The sequence below is a fragment of the Phocoena sinus genome, chromosome 14 (assembly GCF_008692025.1).
Source record: "Phocoena sinus isolate mPhoSin1 chromosome 14, mPhoSin1.pri, whole genome shotgun sequence".
Lineage (NCBI taxonomy): Eukaryota > Metazoa > Chordata > Mammalia > Artiodactyla > Phocoenidae > Phocoena > Phocoena sinus.
The window spans coordinates 63,435,686-63,453,444 of NC_045776.1; the positions used below are offsets into that span (position 1 = coordinate 63,435,686).

At 54.2% G+C, this 17,759-nt stretch overlaps 2 protein-coding genes across 13 annotated transcripts in view; one reads left to right on the top strand and one right to left on the bottom strand.

The window, feature by feature from the left end:
* Positions 1 to 1,726: 1,726 nt before the first annotated feature.
* Positions 1,727 to 13,071, bottom strand: SNAP29 (synaptosome associated protein 29). The gene is made up of 5 exons (XM_032603028.1): positions 12,582 to 13,071; positions 7,651 to 7,847; positions 6,783 to 6,868; positions 5,247 to 5,345; positions 1,727 to 2,002 (listed from the first exon to the last, which is right to left on the bottom strand). The coding sequence occupies exons 1-5, from the start codon at positions 12,816 to 12,818 to the stop codon at positions 1,845 to 1,847; spliced, it is 777 nt and encodes a 258-aa protein (XP_032458919.1). The 5' UTR covers positions 12,819 to 13,071; the 3' UTR covers positions 1,727 to 1,844.
* Positions 13,072 to 13,146: 75 nt separating this feature from the next.
* The window catches only part of PI4KA (phosphatidylinositol 4-kinase alpha), a 94,913-nt gene continuing 90,300 nt past the window's right edge, over positions 13,147 to 17,759 (top strand). For 5 of the 12 annotated variants that reach the window (XR_004345429.1, XR_004345434.1, XR_004345430.1 and 2 more), the window contains exon 1: positions 13,161 to 13,372. Coding sequence is in view for 6 of the 12 variants with exons in the window: in XM_032603024.1 (XP_032458915.1) it covers positions 13,229 to 13,372 (144 nt within the window). In the remaining 6 variants the exon portion in view is untranslated. Of the gene's footprint in view, positions 13,373 to 17,759 lie in introns of all 12 variants that reach the window. The other 7 variants (XR_004345433.1, XM_032603019.1, XM_032603021.1 and 4 more) reach the window with 3 other exon arrangements.

Here is a 17,759-nt window from a genome sequence, read left to right on the forward strand (position 1 = left end):
ACGGGGAGACGTGTGAGGGAAACGTTTCTAGAAGAGTGAGGGCAACTCTCCCTCCACAGCTTGGGGTAAAAAAGGGGGTGGTGGTGATCGGCTTCATCAATCCAACAAAAGACACAAAATAAGGTGCTACTTTGCTTCAAATTGGTTAAATCACTAACCCCATTACGTGAGAGGAGGGCTGCAGACAGTGTTTGGCAGTGGCCTTTGTCTGTATTTATTTGAAGGAGAAGCTCAGGTCTAGGCGTGCTGACTAATCTCCACGTGTCTATGCCTGAGGGCAAGGAGCAGGAACAGTTATCATGACACCCACTGAGGAAGGCGTCACGGAGGAAAACCCTGGAACATGCCGGGTGGACAGGCACCCCCAGGCTGCCCTGCATCCTGGTGTCACGCTTTGGAGCAGCCTTTTTGCTGGAGGCCCTGTGAACTCGTTCAGTGTAGGCCGGGTGGACATGTAAAATTCTTCCTTTTTCCAGTTACCAGGAGAACAACCATGATGGGCTTGTGATAAGCAGATGTGGGTCTGATTACCTTCCACAGCATCCAAACGCCCTGTGACATTCCCAGTGATGTGGGTCAGACTCACAGGGCGGTTGGAACATGACAGAAAGATGTGTCTGCCCACAGAGGCTGTCAGTGTATTTAGGAAAGTCAGGCATTATGGGATGGAACTTTTATATTTGAATTGCTACATAAACGCTGTTGCATTGCTGCTGCCCCTTAAAGACGTTCCTTTGCTTTAAGGGACTTTGTTTATATTCTACTGAACCAAAGTGGTGAAGGTCACCGTGCCGGGGCCAGGTTTCAGGGTGAAAGGCACTGTGATTTTAAGGTTTCCAACCTAATCTGTCTTATTAAAATCAGTCCCTTTCACCATCTTCAAAATATTTTAATTTATTTGCTTTTAAAAAGACCAGGACCTCGTGGCTTCAATTATTTTGTTGGAGGTACCAACGTAAAGAAATTCCTTTAAGTACAGAAATCAATTTTAATTAGTACTTTTAAATGATTCTCTTTTTTTGTAAAATGAAGAGAGAACAAGCTAGGCCAGGTAGAATGATAACATCTGGGCTTTTTTTAAAGCCATATCCTTCTGTGCACAGTCAGTCTCATTAGTGGAGCTCCAGTCCTAAAACTGGGGCCAGAGAATCAAGTGATGGGTCAAGGCATGTTGCCAGCAGCACAGAAGAGTGGGTGGGAATCCTGGATGGGCCAGGGGACCCCAGGCACCGAGTAAACATGTTTGGATGGGGGGCCTGGTCCAGGTGACCTGAGGTCAGGGAGCTTGGTAGAGCACGTCTGTGTGATGCTCCTCTCTCACGCTCTGCAGGCCTCAGCCAGCTGGCCAGGGAGCCTCCAGCCAGGGCAGAACGTGTTCCTGACCCTGTGCAGGGGCAGCGGGGCTCACCCAGCTCCCTATATGCTTCCAGGCGTCACAGTGAGCAGGGCTGGTCTGAACCCCCTCCTACTAAAATCAAACGCCTGCCAAGGGGCTCAGAGCATCACAATGTGCTCGTGGAGGTCGGGGGGAGAAGGATGCCCACAAACACGGGTCACATGGCCCTCAGCGCTCTACCTCACAGAGGCCTGGGGATGAGAAACACAGCAGACGGAAGCAGAGGCCGGCATGACCACCACTCTGCCCGCACACCTCCAGTCAGGGCCCTCAGAGAAGTGGGGCACATGCTTTCTCTACAACAAAACCTCTTTTGAGACCCACTCTTACAACATTTGCAAACACATGTGAAATCACATTCTAAAGTAATAACTGAAATTTCTTGGGCGTTTAAAAGAAGACCTTTCAAATCTTTTCATCACGATGGAGCGGAAATCCGCCTCCGTCTTCAAAGCTGCCGAACTTTCCTCTCTGTGCTCTTGATGTTGACGTCTAACTTGTCCACCTTGGTTGTGAGCCGGTCAAGAATGTCGTCCTGCTCCTCAATCTCTGTCTGCATCCCCAGGGCAATGTCCTTCAGCCGGACCAGGCCCACGGACAGCTCATCTGTGGGACAGGAGAGCACACATGGGCCTGAGCCAAGTCACAGCATCGGGACCTGCAACCCCAGATGCTCCCCCCATGGGCTCGGCAGCACTGCAGTCACTGACCCCTCTTTCCTGGAAGACAGGCCAGATGCCAGGGCATTGGTTACATGCTCCAAAACATGTGCAAGTGAAGAGAAAGCAGTAGCGCTTAACAGGAAAGCCACTCCTCCCTGCCACCCACCAGGACACCCACTGTTAGTACACAGTGTTTATTTTAGAAATTCATATAGAGCCACACACCTTTCAGCTGCCTTTGAACCTTACATCCCCAGCTCCCTAAAGCTGGGTCAAGCACAGGTCCAGAGTGGCAAAGAGGAAGATCCCCATTTGGAAACACATCTGAGATACACCTCAGGCTTTTCCAGTCTTTATAATAAGTATTTCCCTTCTTTTAAAAAAGTTGTAAAAATCAATCTCAATTCATTTTTAAGAGAAATAAATTCTGTAAGACCATGGTCAGCCTCGAGTATGTGAAGGGCTTCCTTAGCACAGTGACAAAGAAAGAACTGACCATGAGTGGGGAGGAGACCAGCCAAGGGGCCCGGGGTCCCCTGATGGGGCTGTGCAGACCACAGAGGGGAGTCGTGACGTGACTGATTCTGTCCAGATGAATATAAAGCCCCTTCCCTGTGTGTGTGTGTGTGTGTGTGCATGTGTGTGCCCTGAATGTGTGTGTGCATGTGCACAGGGTATGGGGACAGGGTCACACCCAGAGCTGCTTTCTGCCCTTTTACTAGGAAAGAGCTGGGGGAAAACAGAAGAGGTGGTGCTTTGTAAGCCTTTTCACTAAGTTAAAGATAAAATATTAAGTGAAAAAGGTCAAAATACACAAATAGTTGGCAATGGCACCATAAATCTAAGCAGAATCAGATTTTTTAGAAATGGTCTTACTGGGACTTCCCTAGTGGCGCAGTGGTTAAGAATCCATCTGCCAGGGCTTCCCTGGTGGTGCAGTGGTTGAGTGTCTGCCTGCCGATGCAGGGGACGTGGGTTCGTGCCCCAGTCCGGGAAGATCCCACATGCTGCAGAGCGGCTGGGCCCATGAGCCATGGCCGCTGAGCCTGCACGTCCGGAGCCTGTGCTCCACAACGGGAGAGGCCACAACAGTGAGAGGCCCGCGTACCACAAAAAAAAAAAAAAGAATCCATCTGCCAATGCAGGGGACACGCGTTCGATTCCTGGTCCAGGAAGATCCCACGTGCCACAGAGCAACTAAGCCCATGTGCCACAACTATTGAGCCCGCGTGCCACAACTACTGAAGCCTGCATGCCTAGAGCCCGTGCTCTGCAACAAGAGAAGCCACCGCAATGAGAAGCCTGTGCACCGCAACAAAGAGTAGCCCCTGGGGCTTCCCTGGTGGCGCAGTGGTTGGGAGTCCACCTGCTGATGCAGGGGATGCGGGTTCGTGCCCCAGTCTGGGAGGATCCCGCGTGCCGCGGAGCGGCTGGGCCCGTGGGCCATGGCCGCTGGGCCTGCGTGTCTGGAGCCTGTGCTCCACAGCGGGAGGGGCCACAGCGGTGAGAGGCCCGTGTACCGTAAAAAAAAAAAAAAAAAGTAGCCCCCGCTCTCTGCAACTAGAGAAAGCCGGCGTGCAGCAACAAAGACCCAACGCAACAAAAACAACGAAAAGAAAAGAAAAGAAAAGAAAGCCTGTGCCCCTGTATCCCATGGACACTGACAGCTGTAAGGACACCCAGGTCTCAGGGAGCTGCCGGCAGCTGGGACGGCTTGGGACCCACAAGGAGCTGCACTGGGGTGAGAAGCTGGATCAGGGAGGGCCACCTGGCAAGGGACCGCCAGCAGGCCCGGGCGTCCAAGAGGCAGAGGGACCTGCCCGGGGCAGTCGTGTGGCCCTATCAGCAGGGACCATGGACGGCCGTGCTGGGGTCCCCTGCGCTGCTCTGTGTCCCGCTCACCCTGCCGACCCAATGCACACCCTCAGCCTCTGGGGTAGGCTGTCCTTGGTCTTCTTCCTGCTGCACTCCCTGCATTCCTGAATCTCGCCCCCTGCAATAGGTCTTCCCTCCAGCAGGCACCAGTGCCAGCCTTTCTTGGTGGGGAAACCTTTGGTGGGGAGGACGGAGGGCCCGCCAGTCCCTGTGTTTCTCTGGAGTCAGGCCTGGCAGATACACCCTCTGCCTGATGCCTTTGGCTCCAGGGCCAAGTCCAGAGGACAAGCAAGCAGTGACCTCCGGGGTGCCCCTGGGCTCCAAGGGCAGAGAGCAGTTGAGGTTCAGGGTGGAGAAACAGAAGGAATGACACCAAAGCAGTTGTCACTGCTGGACGGTGGAATTTGGGTATTGGTTTCCTTAGGGCACTTGCCTCACTTCACAGTTTTCTACAATGAGTCTATGTGCTAAGAAACAAAGGTTAAATGAAGGTTAAATAAAGGATGTGGGTCTGCCTTACGTGTTGTCTGTACCAGTAGCCCGGGCTGCTGGAGTGGGCACTGCCCTGGGAGAGCTGGGGGCCTGCGTCCCCTGGGAGGAGAGAGCAGGGGAAGCATTCCTTTCTGTCTCACCCTCTTTGCCATCCCCTAAGGGGAAGGAGGGTTGGCAAGTGACCTGGGTGGCCATGGGGGAGGTTCACACGCAGGGAGCAAAGGTCAGAGGGGGCTGCTGAGGGGCCAACTCCTCCACCCGACTGCAAATAACCCCCTCCTCTCTCCATTCTCGCCTTCTGGGCCCTGGGTGTAAAGTAGGGACAAAACTGAACTTCTCCTGTGTTTCTGGAGACTGGTTAGGGAGACACCAGAGAAGCCAGCAGGTATGTGGTTACAACAGGGCGCCCTGGAGCCTGAGGCCCAGGAAGCAGGGTGCCTGGCCACGTGGCCAAGGTGCTGCTGGCCCCATGTATGCCTGACCTGCTGGGCCGCCTCCCGCGAGCCTTCCAGTTTTGCTCACCTGACCCTGCCCGAGCCCAGGGCACACGGAGGAAGCAGGGTGGCATGGCCGGGTGGTGAGGGGGGTGGGCAGAGCCCAGGCTGCACAGGGTAGTCCCCAGACCCTGACCCTGTCACTGTCACCTCCCAGACAAGAGGTGGGGACGGAGACAAGCGGGCAGACCCCAGAGAGGGTGAGGGGCTGGGATGTTGCACACGCGCACGTGTGTGTGTGTGTGTGTGTGTGTGTGTGCAGGGGTGGACAACGGGGGGCCCCAGCTCACACAAGCCGTGGTGCTGGTGGCGGTGCTCTGGTCTTACCGAGGTTGCTGTCAATCCTCTGGTGACAGGTGCGCAGGTGCGGGTTCCTTGGGTAAGCCTCGGAGCTCATGGCAGAATCGGCCCCTCCAGGGATGGAGTCTGAGTTGACAAAGAAACACCAGGAGGACGGTTAACTGACACACTTGAAATGCCGCTTCACAAAAGTCATCTTAATCTGGAAAACGGGTGGAAGGACTAAGGCGGTTGGTTCTGAGGCCACTGAGAGAGGCAGGCAGGGGACAGGGAAGGGGCGGGAGGGAGACACTTCCTGAGGGCAGCCCCTTGGAGATCAAAGAACCCCAGCCTATGGGTCACCTGGTCAGCCACGGACCCTCGAGCTCAGGAAAGAGATTCATGCACGTAATGGTATGGCAGTTGGAGCAGCCACCACGCAAACCCACACAGGCTCCGGAAAAAGAAACGTTAAATGATGCACATTTACCCCCAGAAATCTTCTCTGAACCTCAGTTTCCAAATGCACACAGAAAAGCCCTGTCACCCAGGTTATGTCTTCTGGGGACCATCTCTTTCTAGACTTGGGGTCTCTCCTTCAGCATGGCCTACGGAAGCCCCTCAGCGCACAGTCTTCTCCCACTTCCTCTGCGGCTTTTGCCTTCCCAGATGAACCTCCTGGCCCTCCTCCGCCAGGCCTCCCTTCGGCTGTGCCCGCAGGCGGCACAGGAAGCACCTGGTTACTTCCAATGTGCCTGGCTCTCTAGGGGTCGACAGAGCCCCCAGGAGGCCTTGATTCCTTTCCAGATGAGGGATGTTTCTGGGCCCATCATTTGATATTAATGGGACGATCTGACACAAAACACCTCCTATCTCACACTCCTTGTCCACACGGCCGCTTCTGCGCCCACTGGGGCTCGGGGGCTACGTTAGCCTCCTTCTGTCACTGCAACAAAATACCACAAACCATCCTTTGGTTCTGGAAGTCAGACGTCCAACCTGGGTCTCCCTGGCCTCAGACCCAGGTGTCAGTGGGGTTGGTTCCCCTGGAGGCACTTAGGGAGAATCTGATTCCTGGCCCCTTCCAGCCCCTGGAGGTCAATCCTTAGCAGCGGCCCCTCCTCCACCCGAGAGCCAGCAGCCCCGCACCTTCAAACCTCTCACTCCATCACTCTCTCCTCTGCCTCCTTCCCACTTGCAAAGGACCTTTGCGATTTCACTGGGTCCAACCGGAAAACCCAGGATAATCTCCCCACCTCAAGTCAGCCGATCAACAACTGTACTTCCCTCTGTGACCATGATTCCCCTTTTGCCATGTGACCTGACATATTCCTGGGGCCTGGGGATTAAGCCGTGGATGTCCGGGGGGTCATATCCTACTCAGCATAGGTGTTTCCCTGCCTGAAGATCTCAGAGCTATACAGGCCAGGCTCCCACTCCCTTATCCCTCCCTCCATGGGGGAGCAGGGCTGAACCTGCCATAATGCACACCCCCTGCTCCCTGAGAGAGGCACTGAGGCCCCTGACGCCCCTACCCAGTGCAAGGTGTCCCCGCAGAACCCAGGTGTGGGCGGGAGCACTGACCTGAGTCATTGAGCTTCCTGAGGTTTGGGTGGCTGGCCTGGTACTGTGCCTCCTGGTCTTTACTTGTACTTATGCCTTCTTTCAACCTTTGGATAAAAGTTACGAGAAGAAGAAAGCTTTTAGAAAGGAAAAGCACCTGTGACAGTGCAGTCTTTTCTAACAGTGACCATGTGAGAAAATCAAATGCCTCTTCTGACCAAGATACAAAGCCAAATGAATATTCTAACTGCAATTATGAAAACACTGAATAAGGGGAGCAACCTACATTCTTTGTGTTACGGTAGGTAAGGTGTAGATTTTCTGTAATGTGGTGATATTGTCTTTACAATAAAAGACAGATACAACGATCTAACATATGAGCAACAATCACGTTTTAGCAGAAACTGAATTATTTTACGTTTGAACACATGGCATTTATATGCCAGCCAAAATTGCAGTATGATTTTATTATACCTCTAGCCAAAAATTTTGAGGAAAATAATCTCTGATTTTAAAATGATAATCAATGGGCAACTTGAATTAGATATGGGGAAGCTGGACATGAAAACTTTTTAAAGCAAAAATTCTGTGAAGTGAGTCACATTTATACTAACTAGAGTGAACATTCTCTCTTTCAAATTACCAGGAGCAGTAATTTATGGAGACCCAATTCACGCAGAGTTTGCAGACTGAACAGCGGTCACATCACACAATCAAGAGCAGTGGAGAACGCTTCTTGTTTCAAAATGTCTGAAGACAAATCCCTCCCAGTGAGTAACTTTCAGGGTCCTTTGGTCTCTTTAAGGCATGAGAAGTGTCCTGAAAGGCTCGGCCACCCGCACTAAACCCCTCTCTGCTGCTTCGCTCCGGCCAGACGGGCACTGCTCACCTGCTGCTGGGCTGGGGGGCAAGGGTGCCATTCTGCACAGGTGGGGTCTCTGAGGGTTTGGATCTGAAGTAATTCATGAGCCCTCCGAACACACTCTTGATGCTGTTGATGTGCTTCTGGCTGGTCTTCAGATCCTGCTCCATCTTGTCCACCATCTTCTCTGTGCGCTCCAAGGCCCCTCGCTGGCGCACGAGTTCCTAGGGAGGATGAGACATGATGGCATTGCACTTTCTGTAGCTCCCCGTCACCCGCAGAGGAAGGCTCTCTGTAAATCCTCAGCCAGCACTTGGGGATGGCGCAGCCCCCACCCTAACCTGAGTCCCGCCCGAGCTCTGGAGGGGAAGGTGCCAGCATTAAGTGTCTCGTCCTGATTGCGATTAAACTCTGGTTTTGAACAACCAGCAGGCAGAGGTCGATCTGGAGTCGATACGCTGAATCTAGAAACTTGAGAGTTACCCCCATCAATGTCGCTCCCCTTCCCAGGGAGCATGACACACATACGCACCAGCAGGGACGCAGGAGCTGGCGGGGAACATGCTTGAATGCGGGGCTCCGTCCCGGCAGGAGTGACAGTGTAGAGTGGTCTTAGGTGGCAAGAGAACCACCAAAGGCAAAGGTTGGTGCCCCTTGCTGCATGTGCAGGCTGCCCGGGCCGCTCATACCGTGTGTTCCCGAGAAAGGCCTTGTCTGGCTCCTTGCCCTCGTATTAGCCTGAAGAGTGACTTTGCTTCCCAGAGTCCTCAGGTCAGCCTGACAGTCTGCACCAGCAATGTGGTTTACAGGGTGGGGGGCCTTGAGCCACACAGTGTGACCTCTGGAGGGGCTGGAGACTCTAGTCAGCCAGGCAGGCAGCCGTGCCTCCGGGATGTCACACGTCACAGTGGGGGGAGTGCAGGCTGCACACACAACTCCACAGAGAGGGGACAACGGGAAGCTGTGCTTGCTCTCCTGGACTCTGCCCACCAGCTTGTCTCCCTTGAGGATTTTAATCTGCATCCTTTTGCTGTAACAAACCACAACCGTGAGTATAACAGCTCTACTAATTCTGAGTCCTTCTAGGGAATCGTTAAACCTGAGGGTGCTCTTGGGGACCCCCACAACACCTCTAAACAGCACTTCTCACTCTCAGAGGCAGAAGGCTGCAGAGCAGACAGCCCCTGGGCTTCCCTAGCACAACTCCTGGTCAGCAAAGCAAGGTCTCCCAGACACCATGGAGGCCACGGGTGGACATTTTAGGAAGGAGCAGCAGACACAGCCAGATGCCACGGCGCTGGTGTGGGATGTACGACCTGCCTGGACGGTAAAGACCCGGCCTCACAAGGTGCCTCACAGCTAAGAAGCCAGCAAGTTTGATCCTAGAACTTTTCAACAGTTGAATTCAATCACTGATCCTTTATAAAATCTACTGGGAATTACTTAACCGAGCAGCTGATCCTCTCCCTCCATCAGCTTCTGCTTCAGGATAGGGTTGTGCTAAGAACTCTGGCTGCGTCAGAACCAGCCCAGGCTGCCTTGGAGGGGAGGCTCTGGTCAGTACAGCCCCTCACCTGGAGAGGGGACGGGTCTGCCCAGAGGATGAGGGCACCACCCCAACTCACGGGGACACCCAGAACAGAGAGCTGCGATGGCCTCCGTTCCCAGGCTGCAGAGGTGTCCGTCCCCATGTGGCCCACCTCTCTGAACTGAAGGCCTAGCAGGGTTTGGCGACTGTCGAGTGCTGGAAAGACTCAATGAGGTGAGGGGGCCCCACACGAGACCATGTGCAGGATGTGCTGGCCGGGCTGCTGAGAGCATCCTGGCCCGACTCCCTTTCCGCTGATGCTAACCAAGCTGGCCACTCAGGCCCTCATCCAAGGTTTGTTGCTGGACTCCCTGAACTGAGACCCTGGGCCCCACAAAACATCACTGGCGCGTGCTCAGCAGCCAGAGGGGGCAGGCAGTCTCCTTGGCCAGGGTGGTGAAAGGGCACATGAAGACTGCGTCCACGTGGGACACAAACAGGCAAACCATTAGGGGACTGGTTGCAGAAACAGAAGCCATCCACTAGAGGGACCACGACGCAGAAAGAGCATGGGACTTCCCTGGCAGTCCAATGGTTAGGACTCTGCGCTTCCACTGCTGGGCTGGGCTCAATCCCTGGTTGGGGAACTAGGATCCCACAAGCCACTCGGCGTGGCCAAAAAAAAAAAAAAAGAACACTTCTGCTTAAGTTAAAATTATAAAAAAAAAGAAAAAGATAAGTATAAGCATTTTTTTTTGTTTTTTTGTGGTACACGGGCCTCTCACCGTTGTGGCCTCTCCCGCTGCGGAGCACAGGCTCCGGATGCACAGGCTCAGCAGCCATGGCTCACGGGCCCAGCCGCTCTGCGGCATGTGGGATCTTCCCGGACCGGGGCACAAACCCGCATCCCCTGCATCGGCAGGCGGACTCTCAACCACTGCGCCACAAGGGAAGCCCTAAGCATGTTTTTATACACAGAATATCTCCACAGGGACACTGCAGGAACAGAAGGTGAGTGGCAGGGGGTAGGGGGGCAGCGGGTGGGAGCAGCCTTCACAGCCTTCTGTATCATTTCAATTTTGAACCCTGTGACTAGATTATCACTTCACAAAAATTATACCTTAGGGAAAGAAAAGAAGAAACAAATCATGCCTGAGAAGTGGAAAAGCCTCTATGGTTCTGCACTGTGCTCCCCAGGCCGACCCACCTCTCCTCTATCCTGTGGGGTCAGGACCTGAGGCGAGAGCCTTCCAGAGAGGTGAACCCTACAGGTTTCTCAGGAGAAGGGCAGCTCTCCTTCACTAGAGGTGACCTGACTAAGTAACTTTCCTGCTGCTGCCACGCTGGGCCTAAAAAAGTCAAGTCCTCAGTGTCTAAAACATGTGTCCTGTTTCGGCACCTCTCAGCTGGGTATGTGACGGGCACCTGTCTAAGTTAGGAGGTTAGTTTAGTGGTGATTGGGGTCTGCTGGGACAGAGCTCACCACCACCCCCCCCCCAAATCCCCCAGGGGAATGAAAGAGCGATGAAAGGGATTCAAAGACAGTAAGACAACTTGGAGATTATGGGGTAGGGTGGAGACGGGGGTGCTGACCATTCCTGCCTCCCAGGGCCTCCAATAATTGAGAACTGATTCAATCCTGGAAAAATTCCATGTGTAATCGCACTGATGACAGAGCCTGTCACCTGCTCAGTCATGATCATACCGTACCTCTCACAGCAACACCTGGTTTGGCCATGCCAAGCCTCACGGCCTGAGGTGCCACTCTGCCTTTGCTCTCATGGTCCCCATTATAGGAAAGAAGGAACTTTGGGGGCAGCATGGGGTTTGTCACCACAATCCTTATGAAACAACGTTATCCTCTGTGTTTTTGGCACTCCTGACCTTCCCTCTGACTGTACTGGGTCCTAAGCTCCTCCTCCAGGCCCTTTCCTGGAAGGCTTCCTGGGCGACACTTTCCTGCTCAGGAGCTGTGGCGTTGGGCCAGTGCCTTTGCCTGACTCTTCTCTTCCTTGGGAAGTCCCTCCTCCTCCTCCTATCTACACCTTAGCCTTAGAAGCCAGATTCCAGGGTATCCTCTGCCACAGTATTCTACTTTCTGTCACTCTGATTTCCTACTTCACCCGTTCTCAGTTGCCAAAGATGTCTTTTTTTTTTGGCTGTGCTGCTTGGCATGTGGGATCTTAGTTCCCTGACCAGCGATCGAACCCGCGTCCCCTGCATTGGAAGTACAGTCTTAACTACTGGACCACCAGGAAAGTCCCCAAAGATGGCTTTTTAAACCTTAGTTGGCTTCCTTGGGCCTGGGACCCTTAATCAAGTGACCCCTCCACCTGGGCCCTAAGACCTCAGGCAATCCTCCCAAATTTAAGTCAACATTTTCCATTTAGACTGTAATGTAGGAATCCAGTAGACACAAGCAAAACTTCCTCAGTGAGGCTAAAGACAGGCAGGTGGGGCACTGAGGGATCTGGTGATAAGGAGAAGTGGGGAAGGGAGATAACCCAAGGAAGTGGTAACGGGAGAATGATGGGACGGACCTCAAGACTGTCCAAGACTGTAAGTGACCAGGTCAGTGGGAACTTTCCCAGAGAAAAGAATTACGAAGAGACCCAGGGAAGAACATGATGCTTTAGCTTCCAGAACTACAAATGCTTAAATTGAATTATTTTTACCTGATATAGCAATCACAGGTTATTACATTTTAAAAAACTTTCTAAAGAAATGCCCAACACAACTGTTTCATTAGTACGCTGAGGCGAGAATGTGGTGCCTAAGAAAGAACAGCTCTTACCCAAGGTCCTACTCTCTGAAACCACCTATGGACGTTAAGAAGAACTGCAGAAGCTAAGCTGGGACGGCAGACTGTCACAGACCGCCCCCGTCTCTCTAGGACATCTTCGTCGGTATCGGGAAGGAAACGTAAGGCCCTAGACTCGACCAGACTCGGGCTCCGGCGCACTCAGCAGTGTCCAGGCAGACAAGACCTTCACTCTCCTCCTAGCGAGGCGGAGGAGCGCTCAGTGCCGGGAAGAACCCAAGGTCCATCTCCTCGGACGCTTGACACCAGCAGGCACAGTCCTCGCTGGGTCACTCCAGGAGGAAGGGCTGAAGCCACGGGCCAGGCTTCTGTCCAGGGAATGTGTAAAAGAAACAGACCCTCCACGTCCCTAACCCGGGGTCTGCTGTCTAGAATCCCTACTTACCTGGACCGAACAGCGTGGAGATGACCCCTGACGAGGCGTAGAAAAACAACAACCCTGTGGACTAAGCTCAGGAGATCGCCAGGGGCAAACTGCCCCTTTCGTGTGTGAAAACGCGCGTCTCTACGTAGCTAACAGATTGTTACCGACCGTCCAGTCACCAAAGTACAAGACCCGTCCTGGCTGACCGGTCGAGCCCCCAGGAGCCCCGGCGACCGCGGACTCACCTCGGAGGAGGCGACCCCGATCCTCTCGGACTCGTACATCAGGGACAAGGACCTGCCGGTGCTGGCGGCCGTGGCCTCGGCCCGGCGCAACACCTCCTCCCGCAGGGCCTGCTGCCGGTCGGCGGGAGCGCCGGGCCAGTCCGCGAGGTCGCGGTTGTCCGTCCACGGCGCCGGCCGGATGCCCTCGTCCTCCGCGTCGTCGTCGAACGGGTTGTAGCTTCGGGGATAGGCCGACATGGCGCCAGCGCTCGGCCTGGAGCAGGCGGGAGGAGCCGGGCGCGGCCGAGGCGAGGGGCGCTCTCTGACCACGGGGCAGCTGCAGTATCTCAGAGAACAGAAGCTCCCGTACGCCCGTAGCCGTCGCCGCGCAAACTCCTTCCGCCAGAAGCTTGCGGAGGCCCTGCCTCGGAGCCGACCATCGTGCACCGCATCGGGGGGAGGGGGCCACGCCCGGCGCTCGCGACCGCCGCAGGCCGCACGGCTCCCGGCACCCCCCAGCGGTGGATCTGCCCGAGGCCACGCCCCGCTTGCGTAGGCAACAGAGAGGTCACGTGGCGGGGAGGCCGGATGGAGCCGCGCCTGCGCCGTGAGCTTCGGCGGTCGAGATCCCGGTGAGGGAAGCCGGCGGGCGGTGCCGCGGGACGGTGATGGCGGCGGCCGCGGCCCGGGGAGGCGGTGGCGGCGGCTCCGGCTCGGGCTCCGGCGCTGGCGCGTCACGGGGTTTTTATTTCAACACGGTCCTGTCGCTGGCCCGCTCCCTGGCCGTGCAGAGACCGGCATCCCTGGAGAAGGTAGCTCGGCGGCTGGGCGCGGGCTGACAGGGGGAGGGGCCCGGGGCGCGGGAGGCGGGGCGGGGGTCTGCGGGAGGCCGAGGGGGTCCTGGCTGCCGGGGGCGCGGGGTGCTCTTGAGGGAGGAGCCGGCGCGGCTAGGTGCCGAGGGCCGGGGAGCTGGCAGGCGGAGGTCTGGGGCCCTGTGGCGGGCGGGGCCGTGAGCTCGGGCGGGCTGAGCCGTGGGGCCGCCTGGTGACACCGCCGGGCGGGGGCGGCGGCAGGGGGCGCGGGCAGAGCCGAGGGCCGGGGTTGAGCCTGGGGTCGGCTCCCCACTCGCCCTGTCTTCTGTTTCTTGACTCTGGGGCGTTGCCGTCCTCGGGGAAGGGGCGCTTTTCCGCGCTTTGCCCTCAGTGGTGAAGGGCGGATGAAGTAGCGTATCTGGAAGCGGTTTCTGAGACGCACATTTGCTGCGCATTGTTTTTCTCTGAGACTAGAGGGGGCGTTAGACCGGCTGAGAGAGGGTGTTTGAAGAAAAGAATTCAGGCCCCGGGGGTTCCTTATCTTGGGAGAAAGGCAGCCTCAAGAGTGCCTGGGACGGTGGGAAAAACGCAGCTTTTAGAGTCGGAACGTCCCTGCACCGTCACTGTATGTCGTCTTGGACGTTCCTTCAACCCTCAGAGCTTCTGTGTCCTTATCTGTGAAATGAAGTGGTTCTTGAGCATTAAATGAGTTCAGGCAGAAAGTGCCTGGCCCAGAGTTAGGCTCAGAGTAGGTGGACAGTAAAGGGCAGCTTTCCTCCCCCACCAGGTCGTGATGATGAGTGAGCACGAAGGGGTGGGATTGTTCTTCCCTGCAGCTTCCTGGTGGATGGAAAGAACGTTGTCTGACAGCAGAAGAGCGCTTGGGAGTGGTTTTATGGCTCTGGTGAGGGAGGTGAAGCTAAAAGGCTGTTGCACACACCTTGGCAGAGTGACCTTGTCCTTCCTTGGCTTTGTAGGTTCTCAGACTTGCACAGTGAGCAGGTCTTGGGAGACTGATGCCAGCCTGACTTCTAGTTAAAGGAGGAGTACAATAGAATGGAAAGACTATGGGCTGTAGCCATAAGATCACCTGAATTTAAATCCTGTGTCATTCACTTACATTCGTGTGAGTCTGGGCAGGTCAGTTCGCCAGTCTGATCCTCTGCTTTCCCCTGCAAAATACAAGGGCCATACTTGATACAAGTATTGCAAAGATTGACAGAATGACATGAATAAAGGGAGGCAGGTGGGTGCCTAATGAACGATCACTGTTATTGCATGAGCCTGAGTGATGGACCACAGTGCTGCTTTATGGAATCAAATCCATGCCAGCTAGTCAGCACATTCTCTTCTTAGGAGGAGGACCAAAAGTTGTATCAGAAGTTTGCTTGCTGGACTTGGAGAAGAGGGTGCAGGGAATTGGATGATCTTGAAGAGGGTCCAGCGGCTCTAGGAGTGGCAGCACCCTTCCTCACTCAGTAACTGAAAAATGCACCTTCAGCTCAATTCACCTTCTTCAGTCTTCTTCACTAGTCACAAGAACATTCTGTAACTGCAGCATAGTTTTGTATCTTATGGTAATGCTTGGGTAGTCAAGATGACACAATGTTTTACAATGAATTAATGCAGCTTTTAGGTTGGGCTCCCTAATACCATTCACTTTCATCGGCTCATTTACAAACCATAGCAGGAAAGAGTTAACAGAGCCCGGGCTGCTGTTTTTTTAAAAATTAAAACTAGGCGGGCTTCCCTGGTGGCACAGTGGTTGAGAGTCCACCTGCTGATGCCGGGGACACGGGTTCGTGCCCCTGTCAGGGAAGATCCCACATGCCGCAGAGCAGCTAGGCCCATGAGCCATGGCCGCTGAGCCTGCGCGTCTGGAGCCTGTGCTCCGCAACGGGAGGGGCCACAACAGTGAGAGGCCCGCGTACCAGAAAAGAAACAAAACAAAACAAAAAACTAGGCTATTATTGCCAGTGTCTTTCTTTTTTTTAAATTAATTTATTAATTTACTAATTTATTTATTTTTGGCTGCGTAGGGTCTTCGTTGGTGCATGCAGGCTTTCTCTGGTTGTGGCAAGCGGGGGCTACTCTGTTGCAGTGCACGGGATTCTCATTGCGGTGGCTTCTCGTTGTGGAGCATGGGCTCTAGGCGCATGGGCTTCAGTAGTTCTGGCATGTGGGCTCAGTAGTTGTGGCGCACGGGCTCTAGAGCACAGGCTCAGGAGTTGTGGCGCATGGGCTTAGTTGCTCCACGGCATGTGGGATCTTCCTGGACCAGGGATCAAACCCGTGTCCTCTGCATTGACAGGTGGATTCTTAACCACTGTGCCACCAGGGAAGTCCCCGGGGCTGCCATCTTCAAAAGGGCTTGCTCACGAGGTTGGCCCTTGGCTGGCATTGGGAACTTTTTGCTTGAACCGTTCCTTCCATTCTCTAACTGATCAGGATGGTTCACTGTGTCTGACTCTGTGTAAGCAGCATGGTTTACGGTGAGCACCTGCTTTCCTTCTGGGAATCTGGAATTTTGATGGTTGCTAGGCAGGCAGTGCCTAAATGACCAGCCCCCAGTAAAAATCTTGGCACAGACATCACTCTCGTGTTACTGCATTGCTTGCTGCTGTAAGGGGTGTGTGCTTGGGGTGCACCCTCACAGGAGGGAGAGACAAGAGGAAGCCCTTGCACAGCTTTCTCCAGACTCTCTACCTGTGTCTGTTTCTCTGGCTCGGATCCTTTCACTGTAATGAAATTTATCTGCAAGGAGGACTATGTATGTGTGTGTGGTCCTGAGGACCCAAAGCTACTTCTTTCTCAAGAGGAGGTTTCTGTAGGTGGCTGATTGCATCGGAAATATGTGAATTCCTCTTGTCCTCATCTACGATTTTGAGACTTGATTGTACTTGGGATCACTGTTACTATTTAGTCCTGTACTGTATGTCTGCTTGCTGCACTCCCCTACTTTAAAACAGTTGATGAGAAGCCCTTAGCATTCCTAAGGGAAAGATTCTTGAGGTTCTTAAGAGTAAAAGAGTTTCTGAGTACCCACCTGGGATAAGAAAGCTGGAGACTTAAGCAGGGAGATGAGTGTTGAAACCCCGCACCCATTTCTTTGTTTTCATTTCTCTTTCTCCTCCTTTTTTCCAGAGAAGACAGAGGACTGAGTGGGGCCTGATGCAGATAGGGTTGACCCAAGGAAGGCTGTTTTCTGAACTAGACCTGACACCTCAGCTCAGACATGGGAGCTCAGGCAGCCTGACATGCTTTCAGTGGCACTGAGACACATTAATGACACAACTTACCCTATCTTTGTCCCTCGGCATGCCACAGTGGGGTTGACTTACTCCATTCACCCACCCTAACCCCAGGCCGTGAAGCCAAGCCTATCACTACTGAGTGCATTTTACTTGTCCTTAATTTTTCTGTTTCATCCAGAAAACATTTATTGAGCACCTATTGTTAATTGGTATGCATTAGGCCAGGTAAATAAACTCCTAATTTGATTGCTTAGGTGACCAGCAACAAGTCAGTTTTGCTGCAAGTCCCCCATGTGCTCTTGTGCCCCATGTCTGGTGACCAGACTCCTGCTGTGTTCAGGTAGCCAGACCCAAGGGCCCTGGGCATCTATTCTAGGATCCTTATCTGAGCTTTGACCTCTTCCTGTTAGGCTGCCTCTAAGACTGGAGTCCCAGCCCTGAGGCCCACCCCTGGGATTGCAGCCCACCTCTGAGGACACCCTCCATGAGGCCCACTCAGGCCTCAGCCCTCTCCCTCTGGGGGAAAGAGAGGAGAAAAATTGAGAAGAGAGAGAGTCCTGCCTACACTGAATCCATCTCTGATTTCCATCTGCCTGCCCATCTTTTGCTCTACTTTCCTGGATCTTGCCTGTCTTGAGAATGTTGCTGAGCCACCCCTGCTGAGCCTCCTCCTGGCTCTGCCTGGTCATACTCCTCTGTACCCTGGAAGTCAGGGGACCTGTTCCTGCCTCTTCTCGCCTGGCCTGTGCCGTACTAACGGACCCTGAGCCCAGGATGTGGAGAGTTCTAGGCAGAGCTGCAAAGCAGGCAGCATTCCGTGCCCTCCTGCTCCTCTTCCCACCCTCAAGAGGCTTTGATCAGACTCCTTCCCCATTTCTGAAAATACTCTCTCTTATTCAGTTAGGGTGCCAGAACCTTGAGGTCAATAAACTATTGACCTGATGTTTAAAGGGCACTGCGGCGTTAGGGACAGGCTGGACCCGCCCTGGTGGACAGGTGTGCTTCAGGAGACGCTCTGGGTAACTCTTATAAGTAACTGGAGGAATATGTGGCCAGGTGCTTAGGACAGTGAGCTTTTTGGAGTTCATGTTTATCCAGTCTGTCCTTTAGAGTGGTCTGCTGTGGAGTGAAAA